This window comes from Chaetura pelagica, unplaced genomic scaffold (genome assembly GCF_000747805.2).
Source record: "Chaetura pelagica isolate M959 unplaced genomic scaffold, ChaPel_1.0 scaffold222, whole genome shotgun sequence".
Lineage (NCBI taxonomy): Eukaryota > Metazoa > Chordata > Aves > Apodiformes > Apodidae > Chaetura > Chaetura pelagica.
In genome coordinates, this window is record NW_009952711.1 from 4,593,131 (window position 1) to 4,610,758 (window position 17,628).

General features: G+C 34.7%; 1 protein-coding gene across 1 annotated transcript in view; it reads right to left on the reverse strand.

The window, feature by feature from the left end:
- Nucleotides 1-1,960: 1,960 nt before the first annotated feature.
- The window catches only part of FAM63B (family with sequence similarity 63, member B), a 28,826-nt gene continuing 13,158 nt past the window's right edge, over nucleotides 1,961-17,628 (reverse strand). The window contains exons 5-9 of the mRNA XM_009994532.1: nucleotides 17,533-17,628; nucleotides 16,852-16,994; nucleotides 7,024-7,197; nucleotides 5,632-5,805; nucleotides 1,961-3,560 (exon numbers count right to left, since the gene is read on the reverse strand). The exon at nucleotides 17,533-17,628 is cut by the window's right edge and continues 7 nt beyond it. Coding sequence (XP_009992834.1) covers nucleotides 3,441-3,560; nucleotides 5,632-5,805; nucleotides 7,024-7,197; nucleotides 16,852-16,994; nucleotides 17,533-17,628 — 707 coding nt within the window. The 3' untranslated portion in view covers nucleotides 1,961-3,440. The remainder of the gene's footprint in view (nucleotides 3,561-5,631; nucleotides 5,806-7,023; nucleotides 7,198-16,851; nucleotides 16,995-17,532) is intronic.

The following is a 17,628-nucleotide window of genomic DNA, read 5'->3' on the forward strand; positions in this document are numbered from 1 at the left end:
TTTATTACATATGGAAAATTTTTTCAAGAACTTGTGTATACAAGTTAGAAGAAACATTTGACAATAGTGTGAAGTATCAGATGAGTGGAGAGATTGGCAATCCAATGCAAGTGTACATAGAAAAGCATGTTTCATTTTCAGCTTGTGTGTCTGCGATCCACAAGAAGAGCTTTGAAAGACAATCTGAACATGTACTTTATTATATTAACTAGATGGCTACCTATAAATTATTTTTTTGCATTGTGTTTCAGTGAATTTTCAGGAATGCTTATTTCATCCTCTGCTAAAATCTTACTTTGCGTCTGCTTTACTGGGTCTCAGAGTCCATATGAGTGTCACAAGAAAAGTGGTCTATTTGAGCATTTACAAAGTGCCTTTTAGAAAAACATTTACCTATGGCAGTGCTCAGTTTTTTGCTAATTTTAAGAATACCTGTATTTAGCTTTCTTATTTCACAGCTACAATGCAACAACAAAAACTCTATGATTCTGTTTTCTGTGCTAGCTTTTATCTAGTGGAAAACCAAGTTCTATTCTACTTTTCTGGACACTTCCAGATATATTATGTAGGCAGTTGGAGCATGTGCATGCTAAATTGTATAAACAGATTTAAAGTATAAATCTGTACCCTCCCACCAGAATATAAGCTTCAAAGGAATTAATAGTCAGAAGTAGACAGTCTTCCTGGTACTCCATGAATATTTTGTAATACTGTTTTCCAAGCTCACCATTACAGGTAAAAGCAATTCTGTTCTATTTTATCATCAGATACTGTCATAACTACTAATTGTGATAGTTGCTTTTGGAATGGTTAGTCACAGTAGGATATAAATTAAGCTTCCAGATGTATAACTTTTTTTTATATTAATATAACTTTTGCCACTAACAAGCTCAACTCATACAGAACAATGTCCTAGATTTCAGGAATTCTTTACCTTTTTCCAAAGCTTCAAGACCTGTGAAGAAAAAGGATATTAACAAGGAAACAGCTTGAATGGCATGCCTGCCACCTCAAATAACCTGAAATTCTTTACTCATTTCTTGAAAGAGAAACTGAATTATGTGGGAGTTCAGACATTTAATTCTTCTTTCTTTGTGACCAAATAACAGTACTACCATAACTACAGTCTGTTAGGTTTCAGGCACATCTGTCTGAAACTGGAAATGTTTTTGAAATTAATTTTTCTAGTATGAGCAAGTATCTTAGGCAAAAAGATACACTGAATAGCCACAATGCCTGCTCCAGATAACTTTGTTCAAAAAGGAATTTAAAATGGCAATACTGTTACTGAAAATAATAAGATAACAAACACTTAGCTCGACATATTTATTTTTCAAGGTCAATAAATAAATGTAAATACACAAATTTGGAAAAATCTTAGTAACAGAATGTTTTTAAACAACATTCTGGCTTAAAGTCTTTGTTATTGACTCTACTGGAATATTTTCTGATCTGCTTAAAGTAGTTAAGTCATGTTGGTGATCCTCCATCACATTAATTTGTTTGAAGAAGTTAGGCTGCTGCAAAGGAAAAAAGGGAACAACCTTTGCTTTGACATAGAAAATTATCTGAACTGCATACATTAAGTATTAAAATTACTTTTCTGGGCATGACTTGCAGAGATGAGAGAAATTTTTTAATTTACAGTTTGTGTATTAGAGACCTCCTACCATTCATTATTTCATTATTATAAAAGGGATATTGTAACAAAAGTGGAAAACAACACAAAAGAAAAACAATGGAAGAAAAAAGTTACACAAACTGGCCCTTTTGTTATTAAGACATTCTTCCTTTGTCTGATTTTCATTCTGGGTTCGTAACAGATTTCTGTGATGACTGGTTCCCATCACTGCAGCAAGTCTACTTGAAATAATTTTAAAGCAGCTTTTTACTGGTGAACTTGTCTTTAATACCCTCTGTCTTACACTCCCCAAACATCTGAAACCAGGACTGTCATATGCCACCTGGCTGCCTTAGCTTTCCCAGATTATTGCCTACTAATGCACTGACCCAGGCTTAGAGCAGGAATACATAACATGTCCAGGAGAAGCAGCCTCTTGAAAAAGTATCTACAAATTGCTAAATAGAAATTTTTTTATAAAAAAGGTTCTGCAAGAAGGTAATTGATACTGACTTAATGCAAGTGGAGGAGGATTTGTGGTTCCCTCAAAATTCAGCAAGTATTCTGTTTCTGTATTCTATAAATACTACAAGACACAACATGTTTATTTGGTTCCCATAAATTAGAAAAATTCGGTTTTCAAAAATTCTAAATTAGTGATTTAAAAAACAAAATATTACACCTGACCACCTTTTCAAACAATCTCAGAGAGCAGCCTAGCTTCCCTCTCACTCTTCAGAAGTGTGCTTTTTTAAGGATACATGAATTACAAAACAAACAAAAAAGTGTGTTTTTAACTAGAGCACACTTGCTTAAATATACAAGTGGACACGTTAACGTCATGTTAAAGTTCAAGGTACTTCTGGAAAAAAGGCAGATAGTTAGTTACTGTAACTCTGCATTCTTACATAGAGTAATGATTATTACAGATCTTAGTTTCCTCTCATAATTCACCTATCATATGGAGAGGTCAATAAATAAGAACTTATCTGGTCCAGTTTACCTACAAGAGAAAAAATACTAAAAGAAAAAGAAGTTACTTATAAAATTACTTGTTTAACCCTGATAATGTCTGAGTAGCCATACCCAGTTTGTAATTGCAAGAAAAGCAAACAATATTCATCTTGCTTATTAATAAATACCCCATTTTCTATGACAATTTTTTGTATGATGCCTATCGAGTCACTTATTCTTGGGGCAAGAAAGCTGGCCAGGATGTGCAATGATAGCAGTAACACAGTATAAATCTGGGTTCAAAAAAACCAAACATACCAGATCCAGAAGCAAAGAAACCTGGACACATGGAGGAGGCAGTGCCCAGCTCTTATTCGGGCTCTTGTGTCATGAAGACTATACCCAGCCTAAGATATAGTTTCATACCATGTAAGTAACATAGAATTCTGTTGTGCTCATGTACAGACTTCAGGAAAAAGTCTTGCACAGAATGAGTTACCTCCTTTGTTTAGAGTAGAAGATAAAATAGCTTACTAACTGACGTAATGAATAATGGATGTCACCATGACACAAAACTTGCCATGACTTGTGTGTTCAGCTACAAGGTGCAGTATTTGTTATGACTAACTCAAAGCACAGCCACATCCAACTGTGATTTGGAATTCCATCTTGAGCAGCACTCACTATGACTTTGAAGAAAGTCCATATGATTGTAACAAAGTCACCCATCCTCTCTTAAAATGTGAACAAAATCCACGGGGTAATCAGGCACAGGCGGCATGTAACAGGTTTTGTCTTCTTTTTTTTTTTACTTGTTTTTGCTTCTGATGACATGCACTTGGCTCCAGACTAAATCCATCTTCTGTTACAAGAGAACACAGCTATTCTTCTCTTTTTCTTTCTCTTTCTCTTTCGGCTCTTTACGTTTGCGTTCGTTACTCCCAGATTGTCTTCCACTGGCTGGAGAAGCAGCGCCTTGCACCTGCTGTGTAGAAAAAATAAAATCTTGAATAAAACATTATTGTAGATGCAGTCTGAAGTATTACTCTATGCTCAAGTTCACAAAAGCTTAACTATTATGCAAACAGCAGAAGCCAGGTAGCATCATTCCCTATAAATACTCTTAAACTGCGTCAAAACTTGTTTCTAAAAAAAAACAAACAACAAATTCAGCTAAAAAGTAAGTTTTAAGTTCTGTGTGTCCCTTCTGTTGTGTCCACATGCTCAGATCAATTGTTTCAATAATAAAATTTGGCCAAATTTTGGCACTTCTATATTACTATCCTGGATTTTTTTCCTAGTTTCTTTTATAAGGACTTAATGCACATTTTAAAAGTTGCAGTGGATGTATTAGTTTTGACAGCTGGATATGGCAAAGCAGCAGCTTTTTGTGACTAATAACTTGGCAAGAGTGTTGGTATACAAAGGCAAGTTTAGTTAATTCATCACCTATTCCTGTTACCCATTGACAAATGAGGATGCTGTTAAGTCCTGCCAAGCAGGTTCTTCAGTTCTTTCTACCTTTTTTGCATCCAGGAGTAGTAAATCTTTTTCTTAGAAGCACCTTTCTCTTTCGGCTCTTTACGTTTGCGTTCGTTACTCCCAGATTGTCTTCCACTGGCTGGAGAAGCAGCGCCTTGCACCTGCTGTGTAGAAAAAATAAAATCTTGAATAAAACATTATTGTAGATGCAGTCTGAAGTATTACTCTATGCTCAAGTTCACAAAAGCTTAACTATTATGCAAACAGCAGAAGCCAGGTAGCATCATTCCCTATAAATACTCTTAAACTGCGTCAAAACTTGTTTCTAAAAAAAAAAAAACCACAAATTCAGCTAAAAAGTAAGTTTTAAGTTCTGTGTGTCCCTTCTGTTGTGTCCACATGCTCAGATCAATTGTTTCAATAATAAAATTTGGCCAAATTTTGGCACTTCTATATTACTATCCTGGATTTTTTTCCTAGTTTCTTTTATAAGGACTTAATGCACATTTTAAAAGTTGCAGTGGATGTATTAGTTTTGACAGCTGGATATGGCAAAGCAGCAGCTTTTTGTGACTAATAACTTGGCAAGAGTGTTGGTATACAAAGGCAAGTTTAGTTAATTCATCACCTATTCCTGTTACCCATTGACAAATGAGGATGCTGTTAAGTCCTGCCAAGCAGGTTCTTCAGTTCTTTCTACCTTTTTTGCATCCAGGAGTAGTAAATCTTTTTCTTAGAAGCACCTACTGGTGATTCTATTAAAGCAGTAAGCAGTGGAAATAACACTAGTTTTAATAGTCAAAATTCCCATTTCATGCATATAATCAGTTAATGGTTCTGGATTAATTCAGGTCATCAATGATTCAGCCTTCATACCCATTATTTGTTTAGGTATTTGTAAATAAAAGCAGTTCCACAAGTCTTCAGAGGTCAAGAACTCCCTGAATCCAGAACACCAACTTAAACATTGCCTCTTGCACACAAGATTCAGTTATATGGCAATTTTGTGAATACTTGTGCATGAATCATTTTCCAAACATTTTAAATGCAACTGCTTATGGGGAGAGGAAAGGGACAGAGAAGTGTGCTGGGAGAAACTGTTGATTTCCTAATTTTAAACAGGACTGAATAGATTCAGCTGATATAATAGACCGAAACACCTAAAAATGTAAAGCAACCAACTTCTGCAAGACAAAATAAAGACAAAACTTTGATTTCTATGAAAAAGCTCCTATTTGAATGCTATTTTGCAAGTTACGTATTCACTAATACAATCTTTGCAACCTTGCATATTAACTCATCCCATCCTTCCACCTTAAATAGTATGAATGAAACCCTGATTCAGAAGGTTAATACTCTGAAGCGTTTAAGTGGCAGCAACTGCTGGATCTGCATGCATACTCCAGCAATTACAGTGTATTTCTTAAGATTCCTATATTAATCTTGTCACTTGCTGTATAGAACGTAAATGGCAGTCTTATCAGTCTGAAACATTTACATAGATGTGTCCATGTATCTACTAAGTGAATACTCTCTCAAACTCATGATCATATTCTGTAATAATGCTCTCTTACCTGGACCTGAGCAGCTGCTTGTTCTTGTTCCTGATAGTATTGAGAAGCTCTCCTGTCCTCCTCTTCCTGGAGCTTCTTTGCTAGCTCTAGATCACTGATTCCTTCTGGGATCTGTTCCCAGTTAATCTCTTGATTCTGCTGCTCTTGTTGTAGAGACAATGCCATCAGATAATCCTAAACAGTAAACTTGTTTATTAGTGCTCTTTCACACACAAAAGAGCCAAGTCATTATCAAGTTAATTTTTCAGCATGTGCAGCTACACAGTACCACCCATCCCTTTTCTGCCTGCCTCATCCTCAAATACATTTACCTCATGAAAAATGTGATTTTTTTTCATAACCTGGACTGCAGAAAGGCTGAAAACTACTTTACTCCTTTCACAGTGACTATGTCACAACATACAACAGACAAAAGCTCATTAAAGATAATTGCTTGCAGGTTTAAGTTCCATTACCTGGGCAGCAGCAAAAGAAAGACAGTGCCAGTTCTTAACAGTCCTAGGTAAAAGTATAGATTTTGAAGCTGTCTCTTTGTAATTTGCCATTTCTAATTAACACTCTGATTTATGCCTGGTAGAGTATCTGTCCCCAGTGTACTGAAAGTGTGGAGAGTGCATCAATAAGAAACACTAACTTGTAAACAGATGAGAAAATAACCAAAAGGTAGTTTTGGACATATCCAGAGAGCAACTCAAGGTATTACTAGCATGTTATCTCTTCAGATTCTTTATGCTATGAGAAAGAGATACAGTACTTGAATTGATTAAAAAGCATCTGCTTTTTTCCCCTCCAATATTTAAAAAACAGGAATGGTGTGTACTCTAAAGATAAATGTATTTTCTTTGTTCAGGATGGCCTTGCCACGTGACTACACATTAACTGATACAAGTCCTGACTCAGACAACTTCCAGAAATTATGATATTTAATGAAGAATAGCAAATAACCACTATCACACAAAATCTGCTATGGCTTTTGTCAGCAAAGAGGGCAGCACAAGACAAAGTTCAGTTATGGCAATATCAATAAGCTGAAATGAATTTGTTACAGGGGGGGAAGTTTCACGGTGCTGCTTTTGTTTCCATATACAAGGCAGATGTGACATTTCACTCAAGTTCTTAAGTGAAGTGGATTCTGAGAGATTGAAAAAGGATTTTCCAAACTACTCATGGTGGGTCCTACTCTTCATCTCTGAAGCCATGATAATTCCCCCAAGTAACACCTCTGAGAACCCCAACATAACAGTATCTGAAGATTTTTTTTTATAGTCCTATATATGTGTAAGTACACACACCTGTGTAAGTATAGATATGTATGACTAAAAATAAATAGTAATTGTTATGTATAGTCAAAAGCAAAGAGAAAAATACAATAGAAAGGCAGAAATCCAGTACTTGATCTATTTGATCCTGCTGCCCTCTGTAGACAGTTTCAGGGTCTGACGGAGGCCGTAGGTGGAACTCAGAATCACAGAAATTTCCATCCCCATCCACGTTGTGTAAGCTTTCCCAAACAACTTTCTCTTCTGTGAGAAAGCCCTGGTCTGTCACCAGCAGGTAAAGCTGACCCTATGCAGAAGAATAAAGAAAACCTGTAAAACTAAGATATTTTTTACAATCCAATGTAATTAGCAGAAAGGATCAGCTAATGCAACTGGTGCAGTCCAATAAAACATTAGATTTTTTTAAAGCAATTTCAAAATTTAAATGAATCAGCTACAGCATTAAAACACCAGATACTAGTATTAACTGCTAAATTAACAGCCACTCTTGATTTCTGTATTCCATCTTGTAATTTTTCATTATTAAAGTTCATATTGACTAACAACTAATATGAAGCATTACTATGTACCTTGATAAATCCTTGGAAACACACGTAAGTAGTACACCTGAAAGACTGCCAATATACATTTTAAATCCCAGGACAAATTACATTAAATTCCAAAGGCAAAATCTGGAGACAAGAGGTGATCTTTCCAAATAATCCAAGAGGCATTACCTCAAAACAACTGCATCTTACACTTCATGCTTTATAATGGGTTTTGACAGAATTTGAGGTTTATTTTGATTGAAAAGACTAATTTCAGATTCTTCCTATCACTTGTCAGAAATAACTGGTTTTGTTGGATTTCAGCCTTTTTGCAGTTCTACAAGACCAAATTTCTCAATTTCAAACTCTGAAATTATAAAATGGGCTGGTCTGGGAGTGAGAGAGACAATACCAACAAGTCCAGAAGCCAAAGTACAGGAAGGATGAAAAGCAAGTTTAGGTTGAAGGAATGGGAGTGGAGCTGAAATAAAAAAGAAATTATAAAAGCAGGTCTCAAGTAAAAGGAGATGATGCTGCATGTTTCAGGGACAGGAAAACAGCACAAAAATCCATATTTAAATTTAAATTCAATTTAAATTTTAATCTTACCCTAACCTTTTAATAATCTTAGATTTACACTCCAAAGCAAGAATAACCATACAGCACATTAAGACTGAAGTGTCCATTAATATTACTGAATGCACAGATCAAGATATTAAATGCAAAACTCATAGCAGTGTTTTAGCTATAAAAATCGAAGAAGTTTATTGGGACGTCCACAAAAATTTGCTATTTGTTTTACAGCAGCACTCAAAAGGTTCTTAAAGATCACTGTGCTAAAGATGGGCCAAACTGTGCCAAAACACAGGAGGCTGATCCTGTTCTAATGATTTCATAAGCTGAAAAGGCAGAAAATTAGAACAGTGCCCCTATTCAACAAGAACAGAACAGCTCACTGATTTCTCTCAAGTCATTAGAACACTGCCAGGAAGATATGCTGCAATTAAACTGGATCTTCAATCCCACTAAGCTTTCAGCCATCCCTTCTGCAGCTGGTCAGTCACAGGACACAAGAGAAAGATTTGCAGCTTCACATGCAGCGCTTGCTCCAATGTTACCTGAAGCCACAACATGCTCTTATGCAAACGGCCAGACAGAGCAGATGATGAAACCCCCCCAAAGGCATTACTATATGCTCAAGCTTTAGAATGGCAATTACCCCCAGCCCAGCTAGGCTTACAGATATAAATACAATTGTCAGCAGCAAGTCTGATCATGAAACACATTCTAAAGAATCATCTTTCCCTCAGAAACCTGCCTAAAAAAAATGACTGCTACTTCTGATGCTTAGAAATCAGACAAAATAATTCCATAATGTTCTCAATTCACACAGAATACCTATTTCACAGCATCCTCTGAGAAGTGTTTAAAAAATATTAAAACTTTTTAAATCACAAAATCTTTAAGATAAGCGTATTTGAACCTTTTATTTTGACCAATACATTGATTAAAACAAACCCTAAAAAGAAAAAAAGGGTGGTGTTGCCAAGTTTTCCTCTATTGTGCCATAAATTTTAAATCACTTTTAAAATAGCTCAAAGACTATAGCTTAAGAATAAAACTGAAATAAGAAAATGTTAATGCTTTCATAATCTCCTAACTATTGTAAGCTGAGCTTCTCACACATAAAATATGAAAGTACCTTTATGGGATCTGAATATAGCATCTGTCATTTAAAAACATTTTAAAGCTTCTATTTCAGTCTTACATAAAATTCATATTCTCTACTTTTAGACCTCCAACTATACCTGAACACTGATAAAAAAATGCCACCCTACCTAGAGTAAATAAAAAAATTAATACAGCTCCCTGAAGAAAGGCAATAAATTGCCTTATGTGTCAGCACATTACCTAAACAATACCATTCCAATACCAACTGCATTGTTTAAAAACATGTTGTTCACTTTAACAAAACCCAGCAAACCAACAAGCACAGGCTCCCTAGTACTTAGGAAGAGACAGACTTCACACTGTATTGAAATAAAAGATCAATGGGAAAGCACAGATCTGAGATCTAATCTTGCCCTTTTTTTTCTTAAGTATTCTGTTCTGTACTTTGTATTAGCAGAATTTAATGGTTTTTTTTAAAAAAAAAAGATTCCTAAGGACCCTCATAATATTGCTAACTTGTGATATAATTGGACAGCTTTCAGTTTCATAGACAAAATAAGAGGAGTCAACCCTTTTTGTATTAGGTGTAATAGAGCTATTCATCTCTACAGAGTATCAGTCTTCCCAGAACTTCAAGGTGTTTGTTCCTTCTACTTACAACAATAAAGGACATACCTATGGGCTGCCTTTGTAGGCACTGTTCTAATGCCATGCATGTTCTCTTCCCAATCTTAAAGGCTCACAGGCCAACTTCACTGGCACACCCAAACTCCACTGAGGGGTTGTGTGATATGAGAAAATCTTTTATCATATGACCTTCACGCTGCCTGTGAATTTGAGCTGCAATAAGTAGTGACAGGCCTAGTGTCAGGAACCAGCCACCCTTCTCGAGCACTTTCCACATCATCAGATCAGTCTGCCTGCTAAAATACAGTGATACACAAACCAAGATAACGATGCCATTTCTGACTTGGGTTTGGTAGTTTAACACCAAATCTGTAGCCTACCTGGTAGACCTACTAGTGGACCTACTAGTGGACCTTCAGCTCCACTCAGAGTTCAACACACAAGGAGAAAAAGGAAAGAGGGAGCACAGTGACAGAATCAGTCAGAATTACTAAGTGTAGAAACATTTATTTACACTCAATTTAAAAAAAAAATTAGGAAAGAGGTTTTAAGAAAAGGAAAAAAAACAAAACATGTTTTGTATTTAGACCATGGTCCTGATTCTGCATTTGCTTTCTAATCAATGTTAAAGCTAAAACATGATGACCACATTAAGGTCACACAATTCAGCTAATGAATGTACATAAATATGCTTTTCAAGTACACCTTACCAAAACCAATATCATACTTAATAAAATAAATGTGCTTCTGCTTTCATAATATCTTAACTGGCAATTTCTAAAGTATTGCCAGCTTATATTTTAGCTTTATTTTAAAATATTTTTTCTACATAAATATACAGTCTCATGGGTTAACACTGCCCCCCAAAATGCTAACACATGATATACAGCATTAATATCTACTAACAACTGTTGCCAACAGGGAACAAAACAATTATAAAGTCTCAAGTGCGTAACTGTAATGTAAACTGTGCCTACAATAAAGATACAAATAGCTAGATGTTGTAGACCAATGCCCAGATTTTATAGTTTCACATATAAAAAGCTTGAAATAAAGCTAAGAATAAAAGCAAGATTCTTCTCCTGAAGAATGATCTCTTAGTCTTCTGGTTTGCATAAAAAAACTGGTCTGAAATGCACAGAGATGTGGGCTGCAGGTGATGTTACTGGTTAGGAGACCTTTTCTGGCCTTGATTTTATGATCCGATTAAGTAATTACAATTCATGCTTTTAAACTACTTGTTCTGCTGCCAATCACCATGTTTCCATCAGTTTAGAAAACTGAAAAGAAACACCAAACATCAGTCCAATAGGCTTCACACAGTAAAGACAAGTGTTTTAAGCCTTATCCTTTAAAATCTATGTAAATGTTCTCTTGGACTTCTGGATCAGACCCCTTGTGCACACATTGCCTCTCCTATGCCAAATTCAGACACCAAGTTGAATGTCCATAAAAAACTGCAGTGATTGCTCTAGAATGTACTGTATAGTTGAATAGAAGTCTGTTGAGTTCTGAAATGGAAACCCAACGTTTATAAACTAGAAAAATATAACTGCAACACACATACTTAAAAAAACAAACAGGTAAAGGTCTTGTTACTTTTCAGTAAAGAAAACAGGTTGTATCACAGTCACGTCAGTGGGAAAAACATTCCAACTGAACTAAGGTAGTCTTACCAAACTGATCCCCTCTTTACAGTCCTGTTTTTCCTTGATCTAGGGTATTATCATTTGATGTATTTATTATCTGTGTAATGAAAAGCAAAGGCAAAAAAAAAAAAAAAAATCACATCTTTAACTGCTGACAATGATTACTATAACATGAGCCAAGACTATTAATATGCAATTAAAGGAAAGGGAAGTGGAATAAACAGCTACTTGGGCAAGTGCACAAATAGTGAATGAGATTAAGGATCTGAAAACTGAACTGCTATTGTTAACTAACATTCACCATACTTCAACAGCAGATGTCTAATATATTACAGAATTGCCATATTTGCTTTTCTTCTATATGCAATCATGAAATTTAAGATGTTTTTTTTTTCTATAATCATGTGATCCTTTTCAAAGTTTTTAAACTCAAAAAAAATAACATATATGGTATTATGGAAATTTCAGTCAATTTTCAGAGGAGGAATAGTAAAATATTAATTATTCAAGACTATATTAATATAAACTGAGTAAACAAAATACAACTGAACTGATGGTGTATTCTGAAGTGCAATATGTCAGTCGTCAAAATTACATTGTGATATCAACTCAGCAGCTTTAAAAAAAACACTTAAGTCTTCAGATGAAGATTACTTCAAAAGTTTTCATATTCATTTCTGAAAAAACTCACTGTCACCAGATTCTCCTACTATTGTTACTTTACTCCTTCACTTCCATGACTTTAAAGTGAATGCTGTATCTAAAACAAAAAATGTACTATTGAATGAACCCTTTGCATTTAACTCCTACTCCCACAGTTAGGAATTTGGAAGGTTAAGTACAAGTGGCACAATAGTTACCTGCCTGAAGATTAACCTTTTAGAAGTGTCCATATATTAAATTGACCTGGAATATTTCAAAATAGTAACAAGTATTTTCAAATACAGTGACAGTGAATTAAAAACAGTTTCCCCCTTTTTGCTTTTTCTGTTGTTCATAAGCCAAATACTATTATAAAAATACTAAGTATTTTTAAGTGTTCAAAGACAACTTATCACCTATTGTCCAGCTCTTCATCCTCATAACTACTGTAGAAATGCCTTTTAAATACCTGCTAGCAGACTGTTAATTAACTTTTGTCTGCAGTGTGTAATAGCACTGATACCTCCCTGCTCTACATCAGGTATTCACAACTTCCCATTTTGCAAGAAGCACTTCAGAATAAAAAAAACACACCTTTTTTGTTAATTTAGTTAACAATTTAAAAATAATATAAATAAATCCATGTTTGTGAGAAGTCACTTCAGTTCCCTTCCTTACAAATTATTTTGGACGCAAAGGAAGCAGCATAACCAGTCTAACAATCAAAATAGTTCTTGCTATTATGCAACTTCTTCTAACAGCAGCCTATGAAAAAAAATTTCAAAGCAAAGACACAGGAATTCAGAATACTGTAGTGTTTCTTCAAAGCCTGACCTAACTATCATTTTAGTAAAGCAACTCTAAAATAAGCAATCCAAACCAAGGTAAAGATCTTTTGATCTGCCAGTGGAAAGCCATGCTAAACTCAGTAATGCCAGTGTCAGTAAATCTTCTATTTTCAAATTGATATTGCATGTCAAATAGTAAAGACTGCAAACTTTCTAATACAGACTTAAAAAACAGAAGTTCAAATTGTATGCACAAAGGATGTTACCAGACTCCACCTGTCTCATTTCTACTCTAAAATATGCACAAGATTATCCCTTGACAAGTCACAGATAAATACATATATAACATATTTAAAAAGAGAAAATATCAGTTCTCTCTAAAATAAGCACACCAGATAGGATGTGGAAAGAACTTGAACATAAATTCTAAAAGTAAACCTGTTCAGCCAGGCACCACAAATATTAAAAATGGCTCAACTGAAAATATATGGCACCATATATACAGAGCAGATTAAAGGCTATTTTGGGTTGACCTGTTTTATTATTTTAAAAGTTACCATTTAAAATTATTGTTTAATTATGTATTAATATTTGTATAATTTGTTAATATTTGAAATATTTCAGTACCAAGTATTTATTTTTATTAAATTACTCACACTTGCTCCTCAATTCTAATGCCAAATGTAGAAAAGATAAGCATAAGAGAACTTGCACCAAGTTTCTGCATTTCCTTTGAACAAGCTTAGCAATGTTTTTTCTTTCCTCCATTAAGCACCGTTAAGATCAACCTACATTCTACTTTCTTTGACATACAACATAGTGAAATCCAAGTCCTTTCACTAAAATATTGGCCTCAAAAAGCCCCACTAAACTTCAGAAATAACCCCACCATGCAAATCACTGTATCAGCTGCACATGAAAGCTTCCAAATAAAAGTTAAAGTTTTAACTTCATTAGAGTAATACTTAAAAAGCCTAACGTACCCAAGGTATTTTCATTATAAATGCCTGCTAATTATTATATGCATGTAACTTCTATAATATTATATAATATATACATCTCTTTGTTTAAGTTCATAACTGTTTGCATGTTTCCTTATATTGGTTTGGAGACAGAAGAGGGAAGGGCAATGTTAGAGAAAGACAAACAAATTGCATAGTTCTTGCCCTTAAAGTTCTACATCATAATCTTCTCTGGCTTTTGTGTGCCTTCTGTTTTCCTAACTGACAGACTTTTCTCCACCACACAGCTACTGCTGACTACTGCTCAAACCATGAAACAAAAGAAACTCCATTAAAAATCCGCAGAGCTAGCATTAAACCTAGTAAAAGGAAAGAGCAAAGCAGTTGAAAAACCTCAGCTCTGTGGCAGAAATGCATTTGGCATTCATGTAAGTATCCTGGAGGTCCAAAGATTTTTGGATAGCTAATCTTGGCTAAAAGCCAAGTCTATTTCTGACTGCCTTCATATGAAAGAATACCTAGTCATACAGCTATTGCAAACAGCTCAGGAGGTTAGAAACAGGCAGAAAGGTTACTGCTGACTAAAAAAAAAATTGGTCTTATTAGGAGTTTCTTGATACCTGAAATTCTATAATGTACTACTCACCAGAAATCCAAGGCAACATTAACAACACTGTTCAGAAGTGACAACCCCGAGAGTTAAAAGCCTGGAGATAGCATGGAACGCTAAACAGCATGGAGATATTCAAAACGTGCCTGGATGCAGTCCTGAGTAAAGTGCTCTAGGTTTTCCTACTTCAACAGGAGAGTTGGACTAGATCCCTTCCAACTCCAGCAATTCTGTGAGTCTGTGAAGAGTAGCTGCAAGTGAAGGTCACCCTAACAACTACAAAACAAGAATGGCCCATATTCCTAGACTCAGCATGTCGTAAGTCTAAAGACTTCCCAGAAAGGAGAAGATTAAAATCATAGTGAGTTAGAAGCAGTAAATCTTAAATACACACCAAACAAATATTATTATTTAATATTTTAACTCAGTATTTCCTAGGACTTGGTTTTAGTTCATACAGTTAAAATTCAGACAATTTTTCCTCACTGCCTCAACCTGTTCTGTATTACTAATACTAGTTAAGGATATGGAACTCACTGAAGTGTTCCATTTTATTTCTTTAACAAAAAAGGATCTCAACTGAGAAGTATGTTTACAAGCACAAAGCTGATAAAGCACTGACAAACACACCACGCTTTAATCTAATACTAGGTTGCAGAGATTACAGTCTACATTCTACAAAAATTCTGTATTGAAAATTCACAAGGTCAAAGAGATAGTCATTGACTGCATTTAGTAAAAAGTACTTTTTATATTTCAAAAGTTTGAATTATAGCACAAAAATTAACAATCTCCAGGAGGATTTAAGTATTTTATCTGGAATATCCTTTCAATGAAGTAAGAAAAAGGTTTCTTGCATCTCTAGTTATTGTTTGCATCCAGAAAGTAATTCTGTACTTCTATTTAGTATTCTCCTTTTAAAATCAAACTGGTTTGAGGTTGAGGTTTTTCTTCCCCATACTGAAAGCCACCATGAAACAATATAAAGGCTTACTTGGCAAACCACTAACAATTATTGCAATTTGGAAAAATGCAGCTAACCAATACTGTACCTGTTAAAATTGTATCATAAGAAAGCTTAATCAGGAAGTATTGCAATTACAGTTTTGACCATAAAGAGATACATTCTATAGTTTTGGTGGTTTGTTGTTTGTTTTTTTTTTTAAATGGAGGGAGGATATTCTTTTACCTGTCCTACTGCTTTTAGTAATCCCATTCTACACAGATTTAAAACAAACCTTTGATGTGCTCTAAGAAGCAATTAGAAAATTAAATGTGTTACCTGTTTGTAGAGTTAATCGTTATTTATCAGGACTGTTCAGAGCTTTAGTTCAGCTTATGAGTAGTTATTCCAAAGGCCAAGAGATAAGCATTAACAGTCAAGATTAATATAGGGAGCAAAAGGACTAGTACTGCCAAATGGAAAATTCTAGTGACATTCATATGAGGGCCACATAACAGATGGCAAAATCAGCGATTCCTTAAATATTTTTCTATATTACGCACCCCTTTTTTTGCATTTATTAAGATTATTCATAAATGCAGGTGTACATGAAATTAAAGTCTTATTAAGTAACAGATAACCAAAATATAATTTAAAGAGTTATATATAAAGGCAAAAACGTCATACGTATGTTTGAGAGAAATTTCTAACTATGTTTTGACACTGCAAGCCAATGAAGAGTTTACTTCAAAATATTCACATTTATCACTGAAGAGAATTATTAGATCTTTGGAGACAATTTGACTGTGCCCCTTTAAGTCAGATACATAAAAACACACTACTATCTTAGTAAAGGAAAAGCTGCATCTGAACAAAGGTGCTCCATAAAAGATTGTAAACTTTCCAAGCCACGTTCTTTACTCCACAGAGGAAGGAGTCCCAAAAGCATTAATCAAGTTCTCACTTTCTTTTTGAATCCTGGAACATCCCTTTCACAATTATCATTTTGTTTCCCAGGTTCAGATTTGAAGTAATCTCTTCCCTAACAAAGGGAACCAATATTGCAGCTCATCTGAACTTCTCCAAATGTTTGGTATTTTGACCACCACGAAGGAGCTACTCATCTACTGGCCAAAATGTAAAATGAAGTTTTGTATAATCAGAAAAAAAGAATTAAATAAATTCATTCACTGTATCATTGCCAATCACAAACTAAGTAAATTTAAGCCATGTAAGAAATGTATGTCACTATACATAGCCACAAAGGCAGTTAACACACAAAGCAAACTGAACACAAAGGGAAGAGCTAGAAAAGATTTAGTGATAATGGATTCTAATATCTAAAACACTAATCAGTAATTCACAAGTAATATTTGCTACAGAACTTACATTCACCATAAGCCATACTTACATATAACAACAAACTGGAATTTATTTCTGTTTCAAGACAGGGGAAAAACAAGATTTGCTTTGAAATGAGAAAGCAAACCACCACAGTGAAGACAAAAATGTTGAACATACCTTGTATTTGGTCATGGTGCTAAAATGGTTGTTCCTGAAGAACACACAAAGCTCTCCCTCCTGAACAGCTGAAGTCAACTCACACAGTCCATGGTATGTCAACTGTGTAGCTGTGTTATTTAGAAATTGCTCAGCTACAAATCCTACAAAAACAATACATAGTGTTATGTGTGTCTATTACGTACTTCCTAATATATAAAACCTGGTTACAATGGTAAAATAGTTTCCCTACTAAGATGCCCCCTTAGTACCACAAATGTAAGGGAAAACATCCAGAGAGGAGAAAAGTAGTTCAAAGTTCTAAAACCTCAGCATTGCAGATAACCCTCACATTCAGAAATGCTATAGCCATTCTAATGTTACTGATTTTCTCATATCATATAGCATTTAATTCATATACTAATTATATGAAATAATACATATGCAAGTTCAAACATGAATGCTGCCTGTGATACCTTTTCATAACAGGACATTCTCTCCAGCTTTTAAAAAAGTAGATTTAATAGAACAAGAGAACGATGCTGCCCCTTGGAAATTGCATTAGAGAAGTTTAGAAGACAAGCACAGTGCCTGGCTTGACTTCACACTTGTATCTTTATATACTGAGACCCACCTACAAAATAAGTAACCAAGATTTGAAAGGGTAAATAACTTTGATAAATCACAGATAAAGTTACCCACCTTCACTAACCAGTTCACTGTTGTCCGACTGTTTACAAGAAATTATCTTCTCCACTAGCTGATTGTAACTGCAGTTACCAACTGCTTTTACTATGT